Consider the following 23861-nt stretch of genomic DNA (forward strand, 5'->3'; position numbering starts at 1 on the left):
TGCTCGCTTACTCGCGAGTAGCTGGGAGAAGCTGCACACTCTGCGTTGTGCCCGTCGGGCTGGAGGGGGAAAGATCACGGACGGGGGGGCAGAAGGGGCATCGGACATGGCGAGTGGGCGAGCAACTGGGGGGGTGGACAGGTGAGCAGGGGGTGGACATGGCGAGCAGGGGGGTGGACGGGCGAGCGAGCGGGTGAGCGAGCGAGGGGGGTGAGTGGGGGTGCGAGTGGGCAAGCGAGCGAGGGGGTGAGTGGGGGGCAAGCGGGCGAGCGAGTGAGGGGGCATCATACATTGTGGGGAGGGAAATCGGGGCAGGGGGGAGCGGGGAACCCTTTTTTAAAAAAACAAAGACTTACCTTTTCGTTGGTTCACTCCTGCGCACATGGCCCTTTAAGGTTTTTTAAAAATGCAGGACGCGACGGGGCTTTCCTTTCCCTGTCACGTTTTATGTGTAGAAAAGGGCGACGGCCCGGCTTTCCTTTCCCCGTCGCGTCTTACGTATAGAAAAGGGCGACGGCCCGCGCTAGCTGCAGCGCGGCCTCGCTCCTTCTCCTCTCCGCATTAACTATTAGGTCTAGCAAGGCCCTCAGTAGGCACCAACAGTTGTCAGTGCACTTCAATACCACTATAAAGCAGTAGTATGGCTCCTGCCTTTTACATAACGCTTTCATAGTGGAATATCCTGCTTGGTGTTGATGAGCCCTCGGTCACAATTATAATCCACTGATAGGATGGCCACGTATGCATCCCACCCACCCACACAAAGAGGAAATGCATTGCCAAAATAAAAAAGAGGGCAAAAATGACACCAGTTTGCATAACATTTGCATATACATATGCATATGGATAGGTGCAAATTTAGAAATAAAAACTGGAATTTAAGGAGAAATGCAAGACATCTCAATAGTGGGGCAGGCGATGACCGGGTGGCCTGGGTGCCTGCTGCTCAGCCTGCTGTCCAGCTGCTCACTGCGGATGGGCAACTTCAAGGCCCAGCTCCCTCTTCACGGTTGTTGATATTTAAACCAGGCTTGGACTGGACACCTCTTTAAATAGGGACACCTTCAAATAGAGGCCTGTCCTCTGTAAAGAAGTCACCTGACCACCCTATAAATGCGGCATTGGGGCCAGAATGTAAAACATTCCATGCATAAACATGCAGGGGACAGAATATGCAAATAATATCATTCTCTGTTGTTTAAACTCTTCTAACTGAGCAGAGCAGCAACACACTCATGTGCTTGGTCCTTACTACTATGTGTAGGTTTAGTGAGTATAAAAGCAGGTGTGCTTTCTGGCTCCTTAGATTTGAAAATGAGGCAACCAACTTATATTTGGGGCTTTTTGCTTTCTTTCTGTTAATGTCATAAGAACCACACTCTTGTCTCGAAGCTATACTTTCCATTATCTTTGCCCCTTGCAAAATGTTTTAATGGAACGGGTTTTTCTAGCAAAAGAACACTGATTTTTATCTTTAATGAACAGCCTATCATTTAGCTTCAGGAAACGGCTTCCTGGTTCTAAACTCCTTGGAAGCAGTGGCTGCCAGACAACTTCAAACGCTGACAGTCAAGACGGCTCTTGCGAAGTCCAGGGGACGGATTCTAAAATGCTAAGAGCTGCAGAGGATGTTAGCATAGAACAGGAAGACCTGGCTTCACAACATGGGGAATTGGTCAGTTGGGACATCAATGACATCAAACTCCCCAAGGTATGTATGTTTCAAACTTATTTTAGAAATTGCAAGTATTCTAAAAATAAACTTTACTCTGTCCTTAGAATATACTGCTATTATGTCTATTTGTTTGCTTCATATCCATTCATTTATATATCATGTAGCACACTACAGAGTCATGAAAGCCCAAGAAGATAGATTTCTGCCTCAAGGAACTGTCACAATGGGTTAGATCCAGACTTCATCATGCTTATGCTGTCCTATCTTCCCCCACACTGGGAGTAAGGCCTACTAGACTCAATGGGATTTACTTCTGAGTAGACATGTATAGGACTGCACTATTAGTGTGTACTCCTTGAAATCAATGGGACTTAAGTTAGTCACGGCTTAAGCCTCATTGACTTCCGTGGCTCTTCTCTAAGTACGACTAAGTCAGGATCCAACTCATGGTCAACATCATGACTTAGAACAGCATATTGAAATGTAATTCAAGTTTGCAACTGAAAGCTCTTGAAATTCATTTGGAGTTTCACCATCCATTTCATTGAGGATGGGAAGTGTATTGACAGTGTTGGTGGTACTACAATGGAACTCATAAAATGAGATTCATAAACTAGATTAGTGGATTGCCTTCATTGGGTTGATTTCAGTTGGTCAAAATGGGCTTAGTAATTTGTAAGCTCATCTCATCAAAGGTTGGTGTATCAGTGCTGCTACCAGTATCATCTTACCTTATTTGACCAGAAACTTCTGTGTATTATGGAAGTTCCACTGAAATGCACAATTATTTATTTATTTATTTATTACATTTCTATACCGCCCAATAGCCGGAGCTCTCTGGGCGGTTCGCAAAATTATACCCATATTTGCTCACAACTGATTTTTCTTTTTAAATGTTCATAAGTGTTCTATAGGATTTTAGCCATTGTTAGGTTGGACATTGTAACTACATGTTAAAAGGATAATTTAAGACAAGGTTTGAACAAGGTTTGAACTTAGCAGAACCTTGGGTATAACCCAGGCAAAGTCGAGAGCTTTTAAATCTCACTGCTTTCAATTAGGAAAGTTAAGTTAATGTTTAAATATCTGCTGTTGAAAGCAATTGGGCTGGAATAGGCCTTATCTACCTGCTGTGCTGATCCTAGGTCTACAACTAGGCATTTTTCCTCCCATAATTACATGGGAGTAATTATGGTTGTCTCTAAAGATCTCTTGCGATTTCTATGAATATTTCTCCAATGTGGTATTTATTTATTTATTTATTGCATTTCTATACCGCCCAATAGCCGAAGCTATCTGGGCGGTTCACAAACTATAGCATTTTGTAAAAAACACTTGTTGGTTGGAGTGTTTTGATGATTTTTATAACCAGCACACAGAAACCACAAGTTTTCACAATATAAGCTTGTAGTTAAATAATATTTGGTATCATCCAAATATATTTAGCTGGTCACAGTCTAATGGATTGTAAATTAAAGGTTCTCTGTCAACAGCTTTTTCCACACAGAACAGCAAAAGTGCTTAGTAATCATCTCCCTTAAATTCAAAAAGCAGTTAAGAATTTTTGTGCAAGATTTGAAAAGGAAAATTGCTACCAGAGCTTGCATGCTGTTTCCCTTACTGCCTTTTTTTAAACCATTAATAAAATCTGCTAAAAGGAACAAAACAACAACAACAACCTCACAATACCTGTGATGACCCTTGAAGATTGCGTGTGATTGCACTCCTCTGGTATATGGTTAATAATATGGAACACATATTTTTTGGAGCAAAATTATCAGTGTGTCCCGGGGAGACATCTTTGATGATATAGAACTAGAGTATTTCTCTAGTAGCACAAATAGTGAAGCAACAGGCATTGTTGCTATCTTGATATCTGCCTGGGTTATCCTACAGCACACTGCTCTGATGAAAGGGGCCCGTTCTACACTTAAGGATTATCCCAGGAAAATGGAGGGATCGTCCCTGCCTGCTCCCGGGATCCCCTGTATGTCATTTGGATGCACAGGGATGATCCCAGGATGATCCCAGGGGGAAAAGGCAGGAGTAGAAACAGCCAGGGTTATATACCTCCACCTTTGCTTCTACCTGCCCCACCAGCCCTGAATCTACCATGAAATGTACAAGAAATTAGCCAGCTTAATATTTGGTATGCCCAAGGGCAGCAGGTAATAGTTTTTGAAATAAATACAGAACTCAGTAATAAGTTATCCATGTTTGTGTTGCAGTCTTGGTCTACTGCTATAAAATCTGCAGGGTGGGGGAAGCACTTTTCTTCTGTTTCCTTGGATTCTTTGGGATCCTAACATTCTTTCGGTTCCTAACAGGATGTGAAACAAACAGATTGGTTTCAGGAATGGCCAGATTCTTATGTAAAATGCATCTATAGCGCAGATGATAAAAATGCTCAGAGGCACTTGAGTAGCTGGGCAATGAGGAACACCAACAACCACAACTCACGCATCTTGAAAAAGTCCTGCCTTGGAGTCGTGCTCTGCAGCAGTGATTGCTCGGCCCCTGATGGGGGGAAGATGTATCTGAGACCGGCCATATGCGATAAGGCCCGGCAAAAACAGCAAAGTAAGTATGAGTCTGTGAAAAGGGTGAGATGGCTTGGCTTTTGGACTTCTTACAGTTTGGAATTGTGCTTTCATAGAAATTAGACCCAGAAACCATCAATCCCTTCTACTTGATAACCTGACTAGTTTTAGAGCAGAGCCAATCCATAAATCACATGTTGAAGTAGATGCAGCCTGATCCTATGCATGCTTACTCAGAAGTAAGCCCCACTGAGTTCAATGGAGCTTACTTTGAAGTAAGTGAGCATAGGGACTTCCAGTCCCTCTGAGCAGCAGCAGAGCTGGATCTATACTAGTGCTTTTTTCAGTATTGAAGGGCACTGATAATTGTTGGGCCACATCATGAATTCCATATCCTGCTTTGCTGGCATTATTTCCCACTTTTTATTCCGTATAATCCAAAATACTGCAAACAGATATCATTGAGCGTCATCCCACAGGGGAATATTGTGTTTCCTTGCCGTCACTTCTTCGCGTGCACGTTTGTCCCTCATTATTTCCTTTTTCTCAAGGGAGAGGAAAGAGGAAATAAACAACCTGCATGTAGCCCATTCAGTGGGCCACTTTGATTGCACTGCTCCTCCTGCACACAGCAGGAGATAGTGGCAAGTTCCATCTCAAAAAATAAGTTGGACTTACTGTTTTTTTGTTGAGCAAAGAAGGCTAAAGGAGGCGGGAGGCGTGCGGGAGGCAGACCATGTCGCGAGAAGGACCCGCAAAAATCCTTGAGTGCCCAGTAAAGAGTGTACAATAAAACGCTCATCTGATGGAGCTCATTGTATGTGCTATGAGGTATAAATGCGCAAGAGGAATATAGTGGCATCATGATGGGTATTCTGGAGGTTTAGTTTGTGATTCTGCATCATCACAAGTCTGGAAGCAGTTTAATAGTTTTTTGTACAAGGTTTACTTCCCCTTTGCACTGTGTTGGTTCTCTTGTTCTGTTCTCTGCTGTGTGGTCTACTTGTTAACCTTCTTATTCCATCCTCTTCTTATCCCCTGATCCCTAACCCCCGGTTGTTACTTACTATAAACAGCTCATAGAACTCAGCATGTGATTTGGCTAAGTGGCCTGACATTCCTTTACAAAGACCATTTTGTTACTGGACACCTGGGAAAATGGACTTGTTACGGCCTCAGCCAAAGAAGTGCCCCTTATCAGAACCACATTTCAAGATAACAGGGTGGGACCCATTTATGGGCTGATCCAGACAATAACACAAGCCAGTACCTATGGTCTTGCTTTGATGTACTCTCCACCCACTCCCAGACCTAAGTAAAGATACAAATATGCCAGTGAGTCCTCAGATAAGTCAAAACTATAGCTGTATGGTTCAGGATGTGGTAGAAGCACAATCGTTACTGGTCACTTACCGAAGTTCACAGGTCATTTTGACAATGGCGTTCGCCTCATGCTCCTTCTGGTCTTTTCTCCATGACAAAAAAATATCGGGAAAATCTGACTTTTTACATTAAAGCGAAACATGCTGCCATTTCCTGCTGTGCGCAGGAAAAGCAGTGCGATAAAAGTTCCCTCTGAAAGGGCCACGTGGTCATTGTTTACTTCCTCTTTCTTCCCCACGTGACAGAAGCAGGGGTGGTGGTGGTAGAGAAGTGATGATAGGGACATACAACCTCCCCTTCTGATGACACTCTCAGAAGGGCATTTTTTTGTTTTGGTGGTAAAGGGTAGTATCCGCTGTTAATCCTACATAGAGTGAGCCCATTGAAACAAATGAGACTTAAGTTATGTAGGACTAGCATTGTACCCCCAAATTTCAAGTACAACATTGGCCAAGGTTGGTTAATAGATTCCCTAGATGTTTCTCATAAAGTCAAGAGGAATGCATGGCCACTTAATTTGGGGTGGAGATTTTAATGATATTATTGACCCTATATTGGATAGAAAAAACTTATTCCCACAAACTTTATAATCAGCAGTGAGATCAGTGCTAAAAACATGTGGCACAGCAGGGTCTGTTAGATGTTTGATGACTTCTCCACCCTGTAGATTGAGATTATATGTTCTTGTCCTCTGCCCATCAAAATTGTTTTCATTTAGATTTTTTTCTTTACTATCTTCCATTCTAATCTAATTCATTACTGATTACAGATTAGTAATTCTCTTTGTAAAGTGCTTTAATGTCTTTGACTGCTATATACTTATTGTCATGCTTGTCTTTAATTAACAGAATGAAGTTTAGTGATTGTTGTCATTTTAGATGGTATTAGAATCCTTATCATTCAGCAAGGAAACTTTTAAATGCCAAGCCCTTGTATGTATGAAAATGTGTTCTGGCAGACTAGAAGGACTAATGTAACAAGAGCATGGTTAGAGATGGTCAGTAGGAGGAAGCTATCAAAGAGGTCATTAAAACCATTAAGAATGGTAAAACCGCTGGACCAGGTAGATTTTCAAGTGAGTATTATAGGGATTTTAGACCTCAAATGTTTTTCCTTCTATCAAAATGCTCTGGAGCTTGATAGACTACCTGTCTTTCTACATGATGCACATGTTGCTATTATCCCCCCAAATCAGTGGTGCTCGTGGCAATAAAACCCATTTTTTCATTTTAAAGCAAAGAGCAAATTTGTATTAAAACAAGGCTCCCCATGCACCTTGCTTTAAAGTCTTTTTGCCACCGCCAAACACCACTAAAATGTGGCAGCAATGCAGTGGCTGCAACAATTTCAGCAGCGGCAGACATTGGGTTCAATGGGTCAGCAATGTCCTCCAGAACTTTTGAAGTTGCCCACTCCTGCTCTATGGCTATGCCTTTCACTGGGCTAAGTTGGAGGTAATGCCCATAGGAATCAACACCCTTCCAAAGGTGTCTATTAACAAAGGTGTCTACTAACAGCTTTTTTGTGTCCTGAAGTCATAATTTACCTGTCAATACAAATTCCTAGAAATATAGCAAAGACTATCAAACTGAAATTGTAATCTATTTGGACAGGGTTTATTCTAATACATTTTCTGTGAATTTGTTTGGGATGCCTTTCTTCCTCCTAGATTCTCTCTCTCTCTAAACAAATGCAATCGCCCATTAAGTAATTTTCCAGACCTTCGCTGATATCAAAAAGCCTCCTTTTTTTCCTGTGTCCACTGTGGGGGACAGACTTTACTGTTCCCCAAGGCTTCCTTGTGGCCCAACTTGGAACTTTCTGTCTGGCATGCCTCAGTAGCTGGACAGCACTTTGTTCTATGTACAGAGAGACCAAGGGTGGCACCAAGGTGAGCTGAAGCGGGGTGGGGGGATGTCAGACAGAGCCGAAGGGGGTGCCAGGCAGAGTTGAGGGGAGCGTCAATAGCACACCTGCACTAGGCCCCATATACCCTCTGGGTGGCTCTGCAAGGTGAGCATAGCGGTGGTGGTGCACCAAAGGCATTCCTCACCTGGGGCGCTATTTATCCTAAGGCCAGACCTGATTCCATCCACCATCTCTGAAGCCAGTCTGATCCTTATTCCTATGCTAAGCTGAGTCTATGGTGCAGTCCTGACCTAAAAATTGTTTGCAGGGGTACATGTAAGGTCCTAATGCTATTAACAGAATGAAGTCCCAGTCATTTCAATGGCTATGCATAGGGTAGTATCCAAAAACCACATGTGCCCTTCTCAGGATCCTCTTCCACAATAACCTCTTGCATACCTGAACCCCTGAAGGTCAGGAGACAGTCTGGAAGGTAACCCAAATAATATGAAAATCAGGAAAGGCCCTGTACATGCATAGAAGTGCTCGAGGCACAAGTGCACACATATGCCCATGCACACACGGGTTTCTTTGGTCCCGCCCAATGCATTTGGGATCATAATGGCAGCCAGACAGACTCAAACCACACTGATATATAAGTAAATTTCATTGAAATCAATGGGACTTCTAAATCAATGTTAAAATGACAACCATTTGCCATGGACAAAGCCAGCTTCTGCTTATGCACAGTCTTCCTCTTATACTCTTCCAGAAAAAGACGAAATACCCCACACAATTTCAGCTAGCATAACATGAATGTAAGAATTAATCTTCAAACTAAGTTCATTTGAAAGGCAATATTTAATGGTACACTTATTACAGGGAAATCATGTCCTAACTGTAACGGGCCTTTGAAGCTTATTCCCTGTCGTGGCCATGGTGGTTACCCTGTTACCAACTTCTGGAGACATGAAGGACCGTTCATATTTTTTCAGGTTGGTGAAAATATCTATCTGATTTATTCAAGAAAAGTCTGTTGTCATAGATGAGTTATGTTTTTTTTTGATGATGAGCAATGCAGTGGGTGTTTCACACTGTTTTAAGAAGAGTGATTTAAGTTTAGAAAGTGGATAGACAAGTTAAGAAACTTGTTGAGTTGGCCAGACGTATACACAAATTGAGTCATACCTACTGGCAACAGACTTAGAAAGAAGAACCTGAAGAAAGGGTAGAAAAGGAAGAGAATTTCAAAAAGTTACATATTTATTTATTTATTTATTTATTACATCTCTATACTGCTCAACAGCTGAAGATCTCTGGGTGGTTTGCAAAAATTTAAACCACAAAGTTCAGCATAAAAACAGTATAAAATATAAAAGCTTAAAACAGCATAAACAAATTCAACCAGAATAAAACCTAGCAGCAATGCAGAGATTTAAAATTGATTGAATTTGATTGAAAACAGCAAGGTTAAAAGATTATAATGCTAAAATACTGGGAAAATAAAAAGGTCTTCACCTGGCACCCGAAAGAGTACAATGTAAGCAACTAGTGAACCTCTCTAGGGTGCTCATTCTACAGCCAGGGTACCACACCAGAGAAGTCCCTATTCCTGGTAGCCACTCACCTCACTTCCTTTGGCAGGGGCTCATGGAGAGGAACCCTAGATGATGATCTTAGGGTCCAGGCAGGTACATACCGGACGAGGCGATCCTTCAGATAACCTGGTCCCAAGCTAATTAGGGCTTTGAATGTTAATATCAGCACTTTGAATCAAGCCCAGACATGGACTGGCAACCAGTGCAGCTGGCCAACATGATATGGTCTCCTTTAACAGTCTCATTGCCCTGTCTTGAACTAGCCAAAATTTCCAGACCATTTTCAAAGGCAGCCCCACATATAACACATTGCAATAATCCAAATGAGAGGTTATCAGAACATGGGTAACTGTAGCTAGGCTATAACTTCCCAAATAAGGGTGTAGTTGGTATATTAACCTAAGCTGATAGAAGTCCACTAGTGCCTCAAGTGACAGTTCTGGGTCCAAGAACACCCCCAAACTACAAACCTAGTACTTTAGCAGCAGTGCAACTCCCTCTAGAATAGGTTGAATGTTACCTAGCCGCGCAGACGATCCATCCACTAAGAGTACCTCTATCTTGTCTGTATTGGGTCTCAGTTTATTGGACCTCATCCACTCCATTATTGTGCCCAGGCACTGATTCAGAACAGCCACTGCCTCACCTGGATTTGATGAAAAAGAAAGGTAGAGATGGGTGTCACCCATATATTGATGACCCCTCAGCCCACACCTCCAGATTACCTCCTCCGACAGTTTCATGTAGAAGTTGAACAGTATAGGGGATAAAATAGAGCCCTGTGTAGCCCCATAGCATAGTTGCCAAAGCACAGAGCAAAAATCCCTCATTACCATCTTCTGGAATTGGACATCAATTAGGAGCAGAAGCACTGCAGCACAGGGCTTTGAATTCCCAGCCTAGACAACCTATCCAGAAGGATACCAGGGCTGATGATATCAAAAGCTGCTGAGATGTTCAAGAGAATCAAAAAGTCACATTCCCCTTGTCTCTCTCTCTCTCGGCAAAGGTTAATCCACACGGCAACCAAGGCATTTTTTCATTCCAAACCAGGCCTGAAGCACAAATGAAACAGATCTAGATAATCTGTTTTATTCAAGAGTGCCTGGAACTTGTCCACATAAATTGATCACATCAGAAACTTGACCCCATAAATCCCAATTATTATTATTATTATTATTATTATTATTATTATTATTATTTATTTATTTATATAGCACCATCAATGTACATGGTGCTGTACAGAGTAAAACAGTAAATAGCAAGACCCTGCCGCATAGGCTTACAATCTTGCACCCTTTACTACGCTCTTCATTTTGATTTGCGCAGAATAGCCTATTCTATGTGGAGATATTTTGAAATCATTTTGCTTTTTAGGCAAATATGAACCAGCGACATTGGCCAGAAGACTTCCATTTACTTCCATTAACTTAATTTAAAATGGAATACACTCTTGGAAGAAAGACATGCTAAGTCCAGGAAGACACCCAGGCCATTTGGGTTTTTAATAGTTTTCTCTAGTGGGCATTATACTAGAAGCTGCCTGGTGGTTTTAATTTTTTATGCTTTGTTCATTTGCTTTTTAAAGTCAAAGGGGGCTCATGATCACCCAAGACCAGAAACAAAAGCAGAAGCAGAAGCAAGAAGATCAATACAAAAAACTCATGCCCCAGCTTCTCCAAGACTGAAACGGAGCAGAGACACTGAGGTAAGCACTCATTTTATTAACTAGCAAAACGTCCACAGGAGAAGTATGTGTGGAAGGAGGATACGTCAAACTGCAAGGACCCCCAGCATTACGTGGTGCATCAGCTGATGGCTAGACAGGTTGCATCTCCACTGCCACAGTGTCCCTCAACTGCAACGATTTATTGTTCCTCGCCAGAGAGAATGGCAACCATTCCCTTGTGTGTGAGAGAGTGATGGTGTTTGGACATCACGATAGCCCACAATGGGTTACTCACTGTAGCTTATTTTTAAAGAGCCCACAATCCCCCACCACATCAGCAGGCAAATGTGAGTAGTTTATTAAGCTACTGCGTGTCATTTGACCCTGCTGCAGTCCTGCCTCCCGAGCCATGGTGCTGATTCACCCCTGAAGAACCGGAAGTTTGCAGGAGCGGGACAAAATTTCATATCAAGCCTTCCCCAGACAGGAGGCACCCAATCAACCATCAAACTCCTGCAGGATCACCCACCAAGGAGGGAAAATCCAAAATGCACCAAAAAGGGGGAAGTGGCTAGAAAACCTTGAGGGGTTGCAGGATTGGGACCGAACTCCACATGCAGCTTCTCCTAGTCAGGAGGCACCTGATCCGCCATAAAACCCCTGCACATTTACTCCAGAGGAATGAAAATCCCAAGTACACCAAAAAGGTGGAATTGGCTAGAAAACCTTGATGGTTTGAAGAATCACAGCAAGACTTCTACTCAGGAGGCACTAAGTGCATCATCCAAACCCTGCACCCTGACAGCCAGCAAGGAGCAGAGTGGCAGCAGTTTTGGCCACTCATGCCCCACTGTTCTCTAGACAGCCAAAATAAGCCATGGTGACTGCCAAGGGACATTATAACGCATGATGGTTTAAATAACCCACTCTGCAGACCGTGGGTCATAGAGTGGGTTATTTTGGCCAAATAAGCCATTGTGGGTTAAAAAAAAAACTCTCACCAGATAACACGATAACCCATGATGGGTTAACTAAGCCAACTCTAAAATCACTTCGCTGGCTGCCAATTAATTTCCGGGTGAAGTATAAAGTGTTGGTTATTACCTTTAAAGCCCTACATAGTTTGGGTCCAGGTTACCTGCGGGATCAGCTTCTCTCCTACAAACCGCCCTGCACACTCAGGTCATCTGGGAAGAATTTACTACAGTCAGCTAAAACTAGGCTGAAAATAGTTACCCAGAGGACCTTTTCTTCTGCCGATCCCAGACTGTGGAATGGATTGCCAGGAGAGATTCGTCAACTTAATAGTCTTTTCGAATTCAAGAAGGCTATAAACACTGATCTCTTCTGGCAGGCCAACCCAGTCAAATTTTAAGATATTTGACTGTTATTTTAATATTCTATCAGTTTTGTACGTTTTGAATCCATTTTTTTGTATTTTATGGTATTTGTATCTAATGTTGTTCCCTGCCTCGATCCAGAGGGAGAGGCGGGTAAGAAATAAAATTATTATTATTATTATTATTATTATTATTATTATTATTATTATTCATCCCATCATGGGATATCATGACATCTAGGGTGACCATATGAAAAGGAGGACAGGGCTCTTGTATCTTTAACTGTAATGGAGAAAAGGGAATTTCAGCAGGTGTCAATTGAAGAGGGTGAAATTCTCTTTTCATCACAACAGTTAAAGCTGCAGAAGCCCTGCCCTCTTTTGTATCTGGCCACTCTACTATAGCTAGTGTAGCTTTAACTGTAGTGATGAAGAGGGAATTTCACCCACTTCAATTGACACCTGCTGCAATTCCCTTTTCTACATTACTGTTAAAGATATAGGAGCCCTGTCCTCCTTTTCATATGGTCACCCTAATGACATCTAAACCCAGTGGTGAGTGGCAAGGTGGTTAAAGCAGCTTCCGGCCCCTGGTGGCCCAAACACTGCAAACCAAATCTGCCCCTGCCTGACTTCTGTTTTTAAGTCACACTGTCTGGAGTGTGATTGAAGAAAGGGAATGATGTGGCATTGTGGTTTTGCTGGCTTCTGGTTTCATTATCGCTTTATTTTATTTATTACATTTCTATGCTGCCCATAGCTAAAGCTGTTTGGGCACTTCACTGTCTTTCCTCACACAATGGCAGACAGTACAAGAACCGTGGGTCATCTTATTATCATTTATATAGTGCCATCAGTGTACATAGAGCTTTACCAGCATAAAGATCTCTGCTTCAAGGAACTTACATCCTAAAGTTTGACACTTTAAGGAAACAACAGAGGAAGGGGTGGGAAGTGGACACAGGGGCAAACAGGGAAGCAATACGTTCAAGGGCACATAGATTTAGCTACAGGGTACTGAAGCCAGATCTACACCAAGCAGGATATATCACAATGAAGGAGGTATGAAAGCGGTGTATGAGAGGTAGGAGCCCCACCAAGCAGGATATAGCACTATGAAAGCAGTATGAAAGGGGCATGAAAGCAGTATATGGTCTGTGTCAATGGGCCCCAACAGTTGTCAGTGCACTTCAGTACTGTTATAAAGCAGTAGTGTGGATCCGGCCTCTTATATACTGCTTTCATACCACTTTCATAGTGTAATATCCTGCTTGGTGTAGATCTGGCCTGCATTTCAGTAGAGCATGGGAACTAGGGTGTCAAAACTTCATGGAAAAGGTGGGTCATCTCCCACCTTTTTCTTCTGGCCCATTTAGTCTCATGTTGCCACCATAATGAGCCAAACTGTCTGGCAGGCTGTGTGCGCGTGCATGTGTGTACTATGCCTACAGCTTTTATATGGCCTTCCTCTGCTCAAGCATACTTACTCTTCGGTCCTGCTGATTTCAGTGGAACGTACGCTGTCAGTCACAAAGTGTGGATACTGACCTCAGATGAGGAGTGCCTTCTGAAAGGGAAGAAAAATGACAACATCCCAATACTGGGCATCGGGGAGAAAAACTACTAGAACATATCTTATAACCTAAAAATAGAGCGGGCTATAATTAGATGTTTTTACAACATTTCCCTTGAAGTGTCTCATTGCTTTTTAACTTCAGAAGGGATGGGCTGTAAAGAATGTGCCACCGGCTGAATGCCTTCACAAGGAAAGTCCCCATAAACATGAACAGTGTTTTGTTGTGCCTTATTTTTATTTTTATAAACAATGATTTACCACTAACCATAAAAATACACACACAAAATGGGGGGCGGGGAGAAGAGATAATTAGGAATACTTAGAAGTCTCTTAACACTGACATAATGTGTTATGAGGATTAACCTTTTTTACAATTGCAAACTAATAATGGAGGTATTTAAAGCAAATGCATTGCTCCATGCCTAAGAAAGATGTTCAGTAAGGTATTGGTGGTTTGTTTCATAGGCCTAATCTACACACCAAGCAGGATATTGCACTGTGAAAGTGGTATGAACGTGGTATATCAGAGGCAGGAGCCACACTATTGCTTTATAGCGATATTGAAGTGCATTGATAACTGTTGGAGCCCATTGACACATACCATATACCACTTTCATAGTGCTATATCTTGCTTGGTGTGGCTCAGGCCTCTTATATACCGCTTTCATACTACTTTCAGAGTGTAATATCCTGCTTGGTGTAGGTTAGGCCTTCATTACATGGCAGAGGCAATGTGTTGTGATAGTAAGAGTCTTGAACTTTGACTGGGGTATCCTGGGCTCAGATTCCAGTTCAGCCATGAAGCTCTTTGAATGATCATGGATAAGTCATAATTTTTCTCATAGCGTTTTTCTGAGTATAAATTAGGATGATCTTATATATGCCTGTCACAGATCTGACATAACCCTGGATTACTCCACTCTTGTAAGAAACTGCACCTCCTTATAGAACAAACAATATGGGAAAGGAGTCTAAGCATCGCTCTATAAAAGCTGGCACTAACCTCCATAACTGCAAACTATGACTCCATAATATTCCGTTCCAAAGGAAATGCTTTGCTACATTAAACCAGGAAAGGTGGTTTCAGTCATCTTCTAAAATGAGACCTTCCACATGGTAATATGGCAAGATGTGTGGAAATAGGTTTAAATCATATATATAATGTTTCTGTATGCGCATGGCCTGACTGGCTAATAAGCAATAAACTGTTGTTATATATTTAAATATATATGTTTGAGGAATATGATCTTTTTTTTTACTTAAAGGCAAACACAAAGAGGCCACAAAAGCTATACAGAGTTAAATTGGTTTTTGATAAGGTTGGAAATTCTCCTAACCCCTTAATAACCCTGTAGTAGGAGGCAGCAAGTCCTATTAGATAACTGCTTCATTGGTACATCCAGATACAGGTTTATAATCTCACTGAGGTCCTTACACGTAACATAAGAACATAAGAAGTGCCCTGACGCTGGATCAGGCCAAGGGTCCATCTAGTCCAGCACTCTGTTCACACAGTGGCCAACCAGCCATCGGCCAGGGATGATCAAGCAGGACATGGTGCAACAGCACCCTCCCACCCATGTTCCCCAGCAACTGGTGCACACAGGCTTACTGCCTCAAATACTGGAGATAGAACACAACCATCAGGGCTAGTAGCCATTGATAGCCTTCTCCTCCAGGAATTTACCCAACCCCCTTTTAAGGCCATCCAAATTGGTGGCCATCACTACATCTTGTGGTAGTGAGTTCCATAATTTAACAATGTGTTGTGTGACGAAGTACTTCCTTTTATTTGTCCAGAATCTCCCACCAATCAGCTTCATGGGATGACCCCAGGTTGTAGTATTTTGAGAGAGGGAGAAACCATCTTCAAGGCAAATAATTTAGATTTATAAAGTTGGAAAATACATTTTAGGATTAGAAAAAAAATCCCTATGTCTCTCTCTGGGTTCCATAACCGCTGGAATAGAAGGAACAGACCAGGAATCTCAGAAGTGTGACATACATGGGTAGCCAGACTTTGCAGAAAGATCTGTTCATGTTGATGACTTACTCACATGAGCAGCGTAACATTGGAGTGACTAATTCACAAAAGATCAAAGTCTCTGTTCTGTGAACTGAAAAAAACACAACTTGCAGTTTTCCACTTCATGGAAGAGGAGCTACACTCTCGTGTGATTTGATGGGTCTGCTTGGGCAAATAGACCATTTGCATGAGCAAGATTCTACAATTTGTAGAGCCGTTGATTCATGCCCTCTATTAGTGATGTTTGGGGGTGAGTGTTAATCCTTATGTAGCCAAAACAGTACTACTCACACAAGAGGGAGGTATCAGCAGGCTCAGGGGAGCCACAATTTTTGCAGAAGTAAAAAAAAAACTTTCAGGAAAAAAAACTAAGAGGCAAAAAACCAACAATACTCTCAACACCCAAAACAGCTCAAGAAGGACTTAAGATCCTCAGTGTCCACAGAATGAGGAATGTCTTTTCAGAAGGTAGAACAGAAAACTCAGGACAGGAACTGTAATAGAGTATCCTGGAATATGCCGTGTCTGTTTGCTGGAACCCTGCATACAAACACTCCACACAGCAACATTGTGTTGTAGGCCCCACTTATCTACATTATATTGCGTTTGTGACAGAGTTTGTGAAGATTTTGACACTGGTTGGCTAAGATGGTGTGTGATGGTTTGCAGTCTTGTTTCTGTGAGGGAAGAGAAAGTCGACAGTTTGTCTTAGACTACAACTTCACACAGAGTGTGGCCAAGGTCTAGGACGATGAGTTGCAGAGAAGCTAACAGCAAGAACCACAGAGGAAAGGAGGCTGAAGGAAGGGTGCAGAGTAGGCAAGGGACTAAGGGGGACAAGAACTTGAAGGACAGGTGAAGAATGAGGCTTGAGGAAAGGAGTAGAGAAAACAGAAAACTGAGGCAAGGAGAAGCTGTTAAATCGGAGAGGTGGTCTGGGGAAACTTTGTTGTGCTTAAGGTGAGAAGGAACTGTATGCTTCAGTGGGAGAGAAAGAAGAATACTAGAGAGGCGGGTGAAGAGTAGTGGTAGCTAAGGAAAGCTGAAGAACGCAGGCAGTGGCCTGAAAAGCAGAGAGAACAATGAATGGTGGGAATATGCAACTGAAAGGAAGAACTAAGGAGAAAGTAGGCCTGAGGGAAAAGTCAGGGGGAACTATACACTATTGGCAGAAGTAAATTGTGCAAGCAAGGAAGGGAGACACAGGAGCATAGAATTTCCAGGTCTTCAGCCTAACAAGAAAATTCTGCCAGTTGTGGCTCCTGCTGCCAGTGCAGTATTGTGACCATGCCCCCGTCTTGACAGAGGCGGGTCTGCGCTGCGAGGCCCAGAGCAACCAAATTGGCACTCCTTCCCAGCATCTGCATGTGAAGGAGCACCAATGCGGAATTGTCGCTGCCGCCGGTGGCAAACCAAGCAATGAGGAGGGGGAGGAACAGGGCAGCCGGCTGTCCTCCCCCTGACCTGGGATTTACCCCCAGATGGCTTCACAATGGCGGCTGTGTCATGTAGATGACCTGCCGCCACTCCAATTGCACCCTGGGGCAAATCCTCCGTCAAGACAAGCCCCTGTTAACTCTAAGGGGGCAAAAAGGGCCAAGGGGCAGGGAAGAGGGTGGATTTTTCACACTGATTTCAACCTACCAGTCCACTAGTATTGGTCTAAGAACTAATCAGCCTTTCGTGAATAGGCTGTATGATATTATGATGATTTTTTCTTTTCTTTCTTACAGTCCCTGACAGGTGAGATGCAAAGCCAGGATACTTTACCATTAATTGTTTCCAAACAGGAAGACTTTGTGTCACACAAACTCTTCAGTGGACGTTTCAGACACAAAAATCCGCAAGAGCAGGTGATAAGTCTGTCTCTTGCCAAAGGCTCCAGTTCTGGAAAATCATCTTACCTAACAGAGCACACTCAGGACATGGGCTACAACAGATACTTGGACAAGTGCAAACAGACTGGAAACAGTGACTATAACTGCAGAGACCTTACTGCAGCCTCCACATATTCTGAATACAGAGGGCAGCAAACCTGGACTAAGAACACGGACCTAGGAAGAAATCCACCGGCAGAGAAATATTGCAGCGGCTCTACTACATTCCTTGCAGGTCTGCCCTGTGAAACACTGGCCTCCATAAACACGGTTGATTTGGGCATCCAGCATGCTCCTAATAGGTGGGAGCCAACGGTAAAGGTCGGTTGCCACTCATTCAGATCTAACGTAGGTTCATTTGGAGAAGATGTGCATGAAGGAAAACTACACCTGAATTATAGTAGCAGCAACATCCCTTCCTCCTTCTGTCATCTCTCTCCAGAAGATCCCTACCTCATTGCAGATGCTGCCCATCACTATTACCAGAACCCCTTGCCGACAAAAGGAAATGAATGGCACATGGAAGACGAAAGGAAATACACAAACCTTGACAACTGCAACAATGAGATGTTTTTTAATTTCTTCCCTTTACGATGACACCATCAATCATTTCCTTCTTCTGTATCTCCCAGCAGTGACACAGATTTTCTGCTATCTTGGACCTTGTGTGTTTATTTGGGGGCTGCTATCTTAAATCTGGTATGTTTATTTGGTGGGTATAAATCCAATTGCTGATATTGTAGTGCTATTTGCTCCCTTTGCACCCATTTTTAACTGCTTAAGATGCATGACAGATGGCCGGGGACACAAAACTCATTAACATTAGTTTCTCCATATGTATATGTTGGCAGGAGGATTTCTCAGCAGGGCAGAATCTACACTACTGGTTTATAACAGTTTATAATGGTTTTGACAACTGTTCAGGCCCAGGACACATTCCATATACTGTTTTCAAACCGTTTTCAAAGTGTTATATCCTGCTGGTATAGATCTGGCCCAGGCCTTTTTTTTCCAGTGCTTTGGGTACTGGAGTAGGGTGGGACAAGAGAAATTCCTAATTCACGCATTCTTCCCTTGGGTACAATGATTTGCATTTTTAAAAAATAAATAGGGGGCAAGGTACTGAAAAAATAGGCTGCACCTCATAAACAAAGGGTTCTTCCAGACAGAGGGGTCTTAGCGCTAATCAGCAGGCACTGTGCAGTTATTCCATATATTTTTCCTTAATAGATTTTCCATGGTAAGAAAAAAGACAGAAATGTCCAGAAAACATGGGAGATTTATGAGTAGAAGATGGCAACATCTGAACTCCTCCTCACACACACACCTCTGCTGAATTCCATGAATGAGGGAAGGTGATTGCAGAATAAAGGCCTCACCTATAAGCACCCAAAGCTTTGTAAATCAATATAGTTATCAGGTGACTTAAGCAGCGAGCTTAACAATGATAACATGGTAACACATTTTACAGAAGTCAGTGGTCTTGCTTCTAGCCTTCTCCAACCTGATGTCTTCCAGAAGTTTCAAACAACTCCCATCAGCCCCAGGTAGCATGGTTAAAGGTCAGGGTTGATGGGTTTTTTGGTCCAAAACATCTGGAGGGCTCTAGGTTGGGGAACGAAGGTGCTTAGAAATGACACTTTTAACATATGTGAGGTGGCCTTAAACCAGTTTAAATATACCATCCAAGGCTGTAATGAGAGCAATCCACAAGCCGCTTAAACTGCCTTTCTTGTAGTTTGACTGGCATCTGCATTGCTGGCAATGATACTGTTATCCACAGTTGGTTTTACATGGGAGTAATTTCATACATTGACAGAATACAATGAAGGCAGTTACAGGTGGAGGTGGTTATCCATGGTCTGTCACTGTGCAGCTCTTTCCACTTTCCCTCTGTTTTTGAGCAGATGTGCAGAGTTGATAATGCTGCATTGTCCAAGGCTGCCTATAGCGGCAATAAGATGGGAGAATCTTTTAAAGTTTCTTCATTGCTACAGCAATGCGCTTTCTCAGTGATGGCTGATGGTTCTGATTTTGGTGGGGCTGTGAATCCAATCTGGGTTTCAGTCAGAACCAGCCAGAATGCTAAAAAGAGCTATCCAAGGTGCTGAACCTAAGTTGGGGGTACGGTTCAGCACCTCACATAGCTCCTTTGGAGTTCCAGCTGGTTGTGAAATCAGAACCACCAGCCACCACTGTTCTTTTTGGTCTTAATCTACCCCAGGGGTGTGTGTGTGTGTTTAAATGTTCCAACCTCAGATAACAAGTCAAATCAGATCACTTCTTAGAATTTCTGGTGTTTCTAGCAAAGTGTATATATGTGGAAATTGAAGCCATGCAAAGTTTTCCAAACCAGCCCCATCTCCAATTAAATTGAGGTGTGTGTCTGCTGTAAAAGTTTATTCTTACAAGTCTGGGATGAGAGCAATAAAATACTTTATAGCACTTCACACTGTGCCATTATTTGGCTTCTGTCAATTGGGCTCAGTCAAATATAATTTGTCTTTTGTTTGCTTGTCTTTGCCTCTGCCTTGGCCTCTCTTTTAAAGTACCTTGTTACTATGGGAACAATGCTGTCAGCAGTAAAGGTGGCATTTAGTGACACTGACAGGAGACAGATAAGTTGGATTTATGGGATCTTTCCAAATTTATATTCCAATTTGTGAAATGTTTGAGCCTATAATAATTTTTATCACCACAACGGGTAGTTCATAGTTTGTGAGCTGTTGCCTTTCTACCTGCAGGCTAAAAGAGAAAGATGTGGGCAAGTCTGTCAACCTCTGTCACAGCACAAGATAACTTCATGTTGTGGATTTCAATGTGTTTTGTGTAACTTATAACTATGTCCCCACCACCACCACTAGTGAAAACATCTGCAACTGTGTAAGATCAAAATGTTTAAAACTGCAATAAAAGGGCAAAGAAAACCTCCTGCTCTCAGACATAAACAGACTCCATAGCATGGGGCTTTTCATATATTTTTGTCCATTTTGCATTCTTTCAGGCTTCGAGAACAAGACACTGCTAGAGATGGAAAACTGGGCTCCAAGGAGCACCAGTCTTATCTTATAGCAATAAATTCAGTTTCTGTTCTGCAAGCATAGTTTGTTACTGACTGCCAGTGAAAAAGCATTGCTTCCCCAACCCAAGGATTGTTAAGCTGCGAAGAGGAAACTCCACTTCCTGTCCCACTGTGTGTGACTTAATCAGTTTTCAGGCTTACATTCCTGGCTGCTACTGGAAATTACCTCTCACCCATCCAAGATGACTCAAGTAAATGGAAGGGAAATGGAACTCCTACCACTCAGCTTTGGAGTCCATGGAAGGTTTGCTTTGCTTTTTGTCACAGGGATGGCCTCTTTTCTTTAAGGTAGACATCATGCCCATATTTCACTATAAGTTTACAAATGATCTGCTTTTAGACTTTGTCATTATTTTCTTGGACCAAATTTCAGAGTTTTTTTTTTTTTAGAATACCATAATCATTCAGTGTTCCCGCCTCTCAATGGGCATACACACAAATCTTGACTTTTCAGACATTCATAATAATCGTGGCATCATGGACAATATACTATTCTGAAAGTTGGAAAAGACTGAAAAAGAAACTTTGCAAAAATGTACGCACAAGAAAAATGTAATAGGTAAAGCTCAGTGGGGCTGTTCAGGCAACATGCTAACCCACACTCAACCACTGAATGTGAGTTGTTGCTGAACAATGGGTTGTTCATTGAACTGAGGTTGTTCATTGAACTGTATTGTCTGAATGTTCAGAGGGTGGCTTGTTATCCATGCAATGTGGCTTATTTTCCTAAACAAGCCATCTTGAGAACCCATGGTTTGTTGTCGGGCTGTACAGGGTGGTTAAAACTTCTGTAGATGTTCAGACAACACACTAACCCACAGTTCAACAACAACAAAAAACACCCACATTTCAAAAACACTCCACACTCAGTGGTTCAGGAACAACCTACACTCAACCACTGACTGTGGGTTAGCGTGCTGACTGAATGGCCCCATTCTTAAAGTCCATGATACAAGTTAACCCAGAGGGAAGAGAGTAAAGTCACTCAGTCAACAGAAGGCAGAGCTCCTATGCTGTAAAAGAGGACAGGTGCAGCTTACCATGTTATAGTGCTGTGGGAGCAAGAAAAGCCATAGCTGCTAAAAAAACACACAACTTCTATACATCTATGAAAGGTGTGTATCTGTTAGGTCACCCTAGAAGTAGAGTTGCATTTCCCTGGTATTATTATTCCAGTTTCCATGTATGAGCCCTCTTTATTTAAATAAATAAATAAGAGCACCTATGATGTTATTCATGTGAACATGCTAACTGCTCTGGGAACATTTATCAAAGTTCTTGTGGTTTAGGTAAGTACTAGCTTCTAACATGAACAGTTTACACTTGTGGAAAAGTAGTTTGGTCATCCTGTTTGCATAAAAATAACTCATGTCCAGAAGTAATCAGGCATCAGTACTCCAATAAGATAGGGCCCAAATCAGAGGTTGGCTCAGAGGCACCTTAGGCATTTTGAAAAGGCATCCCTAGCTTGCCACAAATTGCCATGGCACCACCACCACCCAGCCACTGGATTTTCACTTTCCTTGATTCCCCTTCTCTGAATTCTCACCTTTCTTGACCTTTTTTTTTGGGGGGGGGGAGGACTTTTGTCCTCACCTCTATTAAAGTCAATGGAAGAAGATCAGTCCATTAACTTTAATAGAGGTTGGAGGAAAAGGGTGCCATTCCAATAAACAGATGGAAGGGATGAAGCCCACTCACCACTAAGGACCCTGTCACCCTGAGAGTCCTTGGTGGGGTGGGGTTTCCTTTCAAGCCTGCTGGTGGCAGAGGAGTTTGGCCCCACCACCATTAAAGTCAATGGAGCAATTAAAGTCAAGGGGCATATTAGATGTGCTCGCATGCAGGTCTGCGTTGCCGACCCTTGGCCTAAGTTACTGTGGCAACCCCGCTAGACCAGACCCAAAGCCTATATAATCCAGCAATCTGTGCACACAGTGGCCAACCAGCTGCCTGTGGGAAGCCCACAAATTGGAAATGAGTGTGATAGGCTGCTCCAGCTTGTGTTCCCCAGCAAGTGGTATATATACATAGACATACTGCTTCTGATACTGGAGGTAGATCTATAGTACTGCTTTATAGCAGAATTGAAGTATATTGAAAATTGATGGGGCACATTGCACATCCCATACACTGCTTTCATAGTGTGATTTCCTGCTTTTTATTCCACATGATCCAAAATACCACAACAAAGGTCATTGTGTGTCCTATGAGGATATACTGTTACCATGATGGGATCGTAGATCCATGATTGGTAGCCATTAGGGGTGTGCACGGACCCCCCACTCCGCTTCACTTCCAGATCCACCATTTTTGGATCGGGCCGCTTCGCCCCGCTCATTTCCGCTCCGCTCCGCTCGGAGCTCCGGATCCGGATCGGAGCTCTGTTTTTCCCCCCCATAGGGTTGCATTGAAAGCTAAAACAGTAAACAACTTTTTTTCTGTGAAAGTTAGAAACCACAAGTTTGGCACCATGACACCTCATGGACGTATACACACGCACGCCAAGTTTCAAGGCAATCCCATCATCTCCTGATTTTTGGCGAATTTTTGAAAATCGGGCACCCCATTCAGACCCCTTGAGATAGCTCCGTCAATTTGCATGTTAGAAACCTCAAACTCGGCACCATGACAGCTTATCCATGTGTCCACATGGACACCCAGACTCAAAGCAGTCCCATCATCCCCTGATTTTTGGGGAATTTATGAAAATCCAACACCCATTCACAGCACCCCTTTCCATAGCTCTGTCAATTTGCACGTTAAAAAAAAACCTCAAACTCACCACCATGAAAGCTTATCCAGGGATACATATGCACGCCGAGACTCAAGGCAGTCCCATCATCCCGTTTTTTGGCGGGGCTTAAACCTGCAAAATTTGGAACTTCCAAAACTCCAAGTGAGGGCAGGAAGGACTTCTCCCCTGAGTCAAAGCCACACACACACAACATCCCTGCGAGGTGGGCAGGGGAGGAGGGAGGGAAGGCAAGCAGGCATGCAGCAGACATTTCTGGGGGCATAAGGAAGTGAGCCAAGGATAAGCCAGTAATGCATATAAAATGGAATAAATAAATAAATAAACAAAGGAGGGGTGGAATTAAAAGCAACAGTGTTGCTGAATAAACAACAAGAAGAACTTTTTTAAAAAGGCTATATCTGTCTTTTACCAGTAATAGGGGGATGTGCCCGGGGGAGGGGGAAGCAGCTGCCAGTTCAGCTCATGAAAGCCATTGCTTCACCAACAGCTC

General features: G+C 42.9%; 1 protein-coding gene across 1 annotated transcript; it reads left to right on the plus strand.

The window, feature by feature from the left end:
- Nucleotides 1-1609: 1609 nt before the first annotated feature.
- Nucleotides 1610-18128, plus strand: GCM1 (glial cells missing transcription factor 1). Its single transcript, XM_063125476.1, has 5 exons — nucleotides 1610-1711; nucleotides 4003-4255; nucleotides 8329-8441; nucleotides 10633-10752; nucleotides 17388-18128. Exons 1-5 carry the CDS (start codon nucleotides 1610-1612, stop codon nucleotides 18126-18128), a joined length of 1329 nt encoding a protein of 442 aa, XP_062981546.1.
- The last annotated feature ends 5733 nt before the right edge of the window (nucleotides 18129-23861 follow it).

This window comes from Elgaria multicarinata, chromosome 4, assembly GCF_023053635.1.
Source record: "Elgaria multicarinata webbii isolate HBS135686 ecotype San Diego chromosome 4, rElgMul1.1.pri, whole genome shotgun sequence".
Lineage (NCBI taxonomy): Eukaryota > Metazoa > Chordata > Lepidosauria > Squamata > Anguidae > Elgaria > Elgaria multicarinata.